This window comes from Mustela erminea, chromosome 17 (genome assembly GCF_009829155.1).
Source record: "Mustela erminea isolate mMusErm1 chromosome 17, mMusErm1.Pri, whole genome shotgun sequence".
Classification (NCBI taxonomy): Eukaryota; Metazoa; Chordata; class Mammalia; order Carnivora; family Mustelidae; genus Mustela; species Mustela erminea.
Window position 1 is genome coordinate 41,854,388 of NC_045630.1, and position 6,000 is coordinate 41,860,387.

The 6,000-nt window shown below is 58.4% G+C and overlaps 1 protein-coding gene across 4 annotated transcripts in view; it reads right to left on the bottom strand.

Moving 5' to 3' along the window:
• Positions 1 to 3,012, bottom strand: part of KIF21B (kinesin family member 21B) — a 48,042-nt gene extending 45,030 nt beyond the window's left edge. For 2 of the 4 annotated variants that reach the window (XR_004280040.1, XR_004280039.1), the window contains exon 1: positions 2,622 to 3,012. Coding sequence is in view for 2 of the 4 variants with exons in the window: in XM_032317817.1 (XP_032173708.1) it covers positions 2,622 to 2,662 (41 nt within the window). In the remaining 2 variants the exon portion in view is untranslated. The remainder of the gene's footprint in view (positions 1 to 2,621) is intronic. The other 2 variants (XM_032317817.1, XM_032317816.1) reach the window with 1 other exon arrangement.
• Between the last annotated feature and the right edge of the window lie 2,988 nt (positions 3,013 to 6,000).

Consider the following 6,000-nt stretch of genomic DNA (forward strand, 5'->3'; position numbering starts at 1 on the left):
TCTTCCCAAGGAGATTATAGGGCCAAAGAGCCCTGGGCTGGCACTTCTCACCTAGTCTAGCAGTCCCCACCAGGACGTCCCCCCTTACACAGGCATGCATGTGCACACGCACGCACACACACACACATACACACACCCCAAACAAAGTCCGTCTCGTTCCTGGCCTCCCTTTCCCAAGAGTTGGACCCAGGGTTCGCCATGTTATTCTCATGGGAGCTCAGAGAACACTTCAGTTAGATATAAGAAAGGACTTCTAGGAGGTCAGAAAGCTGAGCCTGACACTGGGTTGTGCCCCTGGCCATTCCAAAGCCTGGGCCTTTCCCAGCAATGCTCTACTCCAATACCCCAATCCAGCCGGCCACTCGGTCCTTGAGGTGGGACAAGTGACTTCCAGAGGTGGGGACGGGGGGTCACTGGGAATCCAAAAGCATGGGTACTCCCCTCAGTCCTCTGTAGCACCATCTGCTCCCTGTCCCAGCCCCAGCTCTAGTCTTGTCCTGTCCTCAGCTCTTTGATTAGAAACTGGGCTCTGTCCAGGCATTGTCTGTCTTCCACGGCCGGCTGCCCATTGAGGTCTGGCGTGTGCCAGGCTAGGCGCTCAGGCTGGAGTGGGAGGGGACAAGTGGGCTGGGCCCTCACCTTCCAGAAACCCCCTCAAGTCTGGCTCTTTTGATGTTCAAATCTCCCCACCCCTCCATCCAAGATCAACAACGGGAGGCAAGGAGTGGGGGCATCCGGACCCTGCTAGAGCAATCTGAGTGAGAAGCAGAGATGATACCCACTGCCCTCAAAGAACTGGGTGCAGTGGGCTGGCACAATCCCTTCCCTGGAAAGGGTCTCAGAAACCTTCTGTTGGTGGTGCTGGGAAGGCCACACCAGCTTCTCCTCACGGCTCTGCACAGAGGGCCAATTCCAAGGGGCTTTCCCACACTTTACCATGCCCCTGCCTAGCCTGGGGGGCGCTGACCGTGCTGGTAGTAGAGGGGGCTTTGTTTGGCTTGCTCCTGTAAGACGGAGGCTAAAGGAAAGCCCCATGGGAGGAGCAAGCACCCTAAGTCCCTTCCTTCTCAGCCCTGGTTCACAGTCAGTGGGGCCAGGGCTTCATTTCCCTTTTATGATGCACTTGGACTCTCCCAGTCTGCTGCAGATGTCATATTTACATTTCTCACTCCCCCTACCCCCCACCACTCGTACCTCCCTCCCTCGACCTCCACAGGATCCTGCTGCAATGTCAGTCTAAGCTGCAGCCTGGCCCCGCCCCGGCCAGCCCACCAGGCACCTGCAGGGCTCCTCTTTGTCTCTCAGGCTGCTCAGGGCCAGCAAGGCTGTGTTCAAGTGTTGCTGAGGCTGCCTGATGCATGAGTGGGAGGCACCTCCGTCTCCCTTCCTTGACCCCTGAGCTGCGATCAGCCATCCTCTCTTCCTCTCTGGGCTCCAGTGGATGGGCCAGATGCCTGGGGGGGGGGGGGGGGGCATCTGCTCTAGGGCAGGAGGGGAAAGCTCTGCCATAGTCATCTCTGGCCCTGTCTAGAGTGACTTCCATGGACTCTTGGTATCTGGGTCACCTACAACCCAGGGAATCCAGAGACTGGTGTCAGAGACCCACCCTAGCCCTGGACCCAATCCCCCCACCCCCAACATATAGGCCTGGGGCAGAGATGGTTGTATTTCTCCAACGTTCCTGCCTTGGGGACAGGAAGATTGGCACTCTCCCAGCAACAGACCCCTCTGAAAGAGAAAACCCAAAACAAAACCAAGGAGAGGTGATGTGGTGTAAGCGTCTCCACCCAACACAAAGGACATGTATGGATCAACTTTGCATGATTTCCTGCTTCACACCTCTGTGTGCCCCTCCCAATAGAAGCCCTCCAGCCATGTCCTCTCTCCACCTCAATTCTGTCAGGATGTCACTGCAAGTCCCAGATAAGTCCATGCACCACCCTACCTCCATTTTATCTGGGAGCCCGAAGATGGGGTATCAGCGACACACCCTCCTGCCCTCTCAGAGGTAGAACCTCAGATACACGGCTTTCTCCCTGCCCTAGCCCCATGTCCTCTTGGGACAGGGCCAGTACTCTCTCCAAAAGCCCTTGACTCCCCATGAAAGGCCAAAAGCACCACCCCAGCCCTTCCATTCCTCCCTGCTCTCAGTCGATCTTTGTCTGCAGAACCGGTTACCAGGGCGGGTGTGCTGCCTTCCTAGCTGGACCAAGAGCACAGAACTAGACGACTGGGGTGGATGAAGGGAAAATTTCCCCCCCTCCAATATCCCATATGAGACAGCAGCCCCAAGGGGAGGCGAAGAGGAAACACACAGACGCTCCGGCCTGGGCCAGGGCTGGGTGTGAAATACCGGATTTCCTTGTTTATTCGATTTTCTGATCATTAAGGGCTCCCAAGAGGGGCCCGAAATTACCACCCAAACAAAGCCACCTTCCAGCAGCCCGCGGGCCGCCCATCTCCTGCGGCAGCCCGTCCAGCGCACGGTGCCCTCCTGCCCGGCCCATGCCAGCCCCTCCTCCCGGGGTGCGGGCTCCAGAGTGGACCCCCAGCCCCACGCCCACGCGAGACAAAGCCGGAGCCCCTCCGCGCACACCCCCCGCCCCGCCACGGGTCCCTACCTGACGGCCACCTTGACGCAGCAGTCCCCCTGGCCGGCCATGGTCCTCCGGCTCTAGGGTCTGGGCGTGGATCAAGGGCGGGGGTCTGGGGGCCGATGCCCCAGGCAGCGGCAGCGGCAGCGGCTGCGGCTGCGGGAGGCGGGGACGCGGGCACTGCTGGCGAAGTCTGCCGCGGCGGCTGGAGGTGACATGCTAGCGGGCGGCAAGCCGAGGGGCTCACCCGCGGCCGGGGGAGGCCTCACGGGGCTTGGCCCGCGCGCCTCCTCGCGCCATCGGGCGGCGGCGCGCAGCTAGCTGACAGCCCGCGGCGCGACCCGCCGCTCCCCACGGCGCGGCACACGCGCGCACACACCTCCCACCCTCGCAGCCGCCTCCCGCCGCAGCGCGAACAAAGGGGGCGGGGGCCGGCCCGGCCCAGGACCCGCCCCCCAGTCCCGCCGGGCCCGCGCCTGGCCCCGCCCCGCTCCGCAGTCACCAATCAAAAGCTCGAGGCAGCAGTAGGGGCGGGACTTGAGCCTTTAAAGGGACCTCTTGGCTCGCGTCCACCAGCTCGCTGGGGGGCAGGCGGGATTGGAGGTTCGGGGAGGAGGAGGGCTCAGAAGCTGACCACGCCGGAGCCTCGGCCCCCCGGAGTTGCAGAATCTCAGCCTCGATGCGACCTCCGTTTCATAACTGAGGCCACTGGGACGCAGAGAGGGGAACTACCCAAGGTCACACAGATTTGGTGGCTAAGAAAGGGTAAGAACCCAGGTCTCCCCAACGGAGTGCTTCGCTTCAAACCATCGCACGGCGATTAGCGGTTTATATTTTGAAAGCGCCCTGAAAGCTTCCCTTCTAATTTATAATAGTGAATTTGTCAACTTTTATAGAAGGAGATTCTTGCTGGTGACTAAAATTCCCTCCACCTCCACGCTACAGCATTTTTTCCTTTTTTTTTAAATTTTATTTATTTATTTGATAGAGAGATAGCACAAATAGGCAGAGCAGCAGGCAGAGAGAGAGAGGGAGAAGCAGACTCCCAGCCATGCAAGGAGCCCGATGGGGGGCTCGATCACAGGACCCTGAGATCATGACCCAAGCCAAAGGCAGCCGCTTAACTGACTGAGCCACCCAGGCATCCCCCACCCTACAGCACTTTAAAGTTCATTTTTTGGTTGATTCCTGGCTGGGCTCCTCGACCAGATGGGCCCCTCCCTCTGCTCCAGGCCGTTCCACTGACCTTTATGACCCACAAGATGACCCTTCTGAGCCTAGCTTGCAGTCTGTCTTGGCTGTGGGGGCAGAGGGTCAGTGTTGAAGGCCTGAAATGCTCCGGGAGACAAGGGAACAAAGGAGGCACTCAACTCCAGGCACCTGGGTAGAGGCTGGAGGGGTGAGGTGGGTGGGGAAGGGGATGAAGCAGTGCAGCTGCCTTTACAGGGATATAAAGGACAAGGGGGGCCCTGGAGCCTTTAAGCACAGGGCAGACATGGAGAAGAACAGTGCTCTGAGAAGTCACAATTCCCTTTCCACTCCACCTACCCTCCCTCTGAGCCCAGACACCTTCTCCCTGCTCCCCCCTCCCCAACTCCCAACACTGGGGCCATTCACAGGGCCCTCACCAGCTGCCCTCCCTTCCCACACTGCAACCAGCTCCTTTCCCTGGAAAGAGCCCAAGGGGAGGACCCAGCTGCAGCTCCAGATGTGGATGATGCTCTCTGGGGGAGGGGGGGAAGGGGAGTCAGACTCCAAGCCTCTTGCATCACCCTCCAGTGATGATGAAACTATGTCAGAGATTTTGGCAAGGGTGTGGGTTAGGGTCTGAGGATGTATCTGTTGGTGCCATTCTCCTCCCTTCCCTCCCCTGCTCACCCGCACAGATAACTGCTCCATCCAGTAGTCCAGATCACTGTTAAAGTCAAACCAAAACAGTGATAACTTCAAGGGCAAATTTCAAGGGCAAATCACACCCCTCCCCCAACCTGATGGAAAACAGGGCACCACCAGCAGTGCCCCAGGGGTGGAGGAGAGGGAGGAGGCGCTGGTGGGATCCTGCATCTTTTATTAGCATTTGCACCTAGAGGAAGCGCTCTCTGGGGCCAGTAGTTCACCCCTCCCAGAGCAGCAGGCCCGCAGAGTGTTGAGTCAGATCCTGGACAGTCTCTTCTCATCTTCGCAACAAAATAAGAGGTGGGAGGTAGCTAACATTTATGGACCATCTATGAGAACCAGGTACTTTCTATGCATATTTTTACTTTCATTCTCCTAATGTATGAGCTGGGCTTTATTAATACTTTTCATTTTTGCAGAAGGGGAGAATGAGTTTCACCCAACATAAAAGCAACAGACCCAGGATTTGAACCCCTGTGTCTTATTCCAGACTTCCCAAATCACCTCCAGGCAACTGCCCAGGGGGAAGGAAGCTGGGTTGACCCAGGCTTTCACTCCAGGTTTAGCCCTCCTGGATGATAGTGCTGCGTTTTGCAAAGCTGCTCTCCCGCCCACCAGACCCTGGATGACACTGGGGCTCATCTCTGGTTTCCTGCCTCTAGGAGGTGTCCCCTCTGATTTCCGAGAGTAGATGACCCTTCTGACTCAGGGCTCCACTGCTGGGAAATGGCGCCAGAGCTGCTGCTGCACCTACTACCCCTCCCCCGCGCCCATCCCTCCAGGCTGAAGGATGTCAGGCCTGAAGGAGCAGCGAGGCACAACTCAGGCCACCTCAGCAGCTCCTTCCTGGACCACCAGGGAGGGCATCTAGAAGACCAGACTCAGACTCCTGGGCGCTGCTGCCCAGAGGTGAGGAGGGAAACTGGGCACAGAGGTCAGAGGGGGATCCCAGTGGCAGGAAACAGCTTAAACTGTAACTTGGGGAGATTTAGATTAGATGGGTCACAGGAGGCTGGGGACAATCCCTGCCCTCCTCAGTCTCTCTGCAGTTTTAGCTCAGCCTGTGCTTCCTCTCTCTGGTTGGCTCCCACCCCCACCCTTTCCCACCGCTTCTCCCAACCCCCAGCTGCTCTCCTTCCCTTCCCTAACCCTGAAGTTTCTCAAAGAGCTCCCTATATGCATATCTCCCCCAACCCCCGCCCCTTTCCTCTCCTCCTGACAGAAACAAGCACACACACATACACACTCTCCCGGGTTTGGCCCCGAATCCCCTATTTGGACTGGGGTTTGAGCCCCAGTTCTCGCCCCGAGCTGAGGCCTTTCCCCACCGGGTGTCTAGGAGCGTCCATCATTTCTCTTGACAGGAGCTGTGGGCGTCTGGGCAGATGGGAACGTGGGGGAGCTGAGGAGGACCCTCTCCGAGGCAGGAAGCTCCCACTCTGTAGTTAAAATACTCCAGCAGCAACTCGAGGAAGCCATCTGGCCCAGATCGCTCAGGCACGGCCTAGCT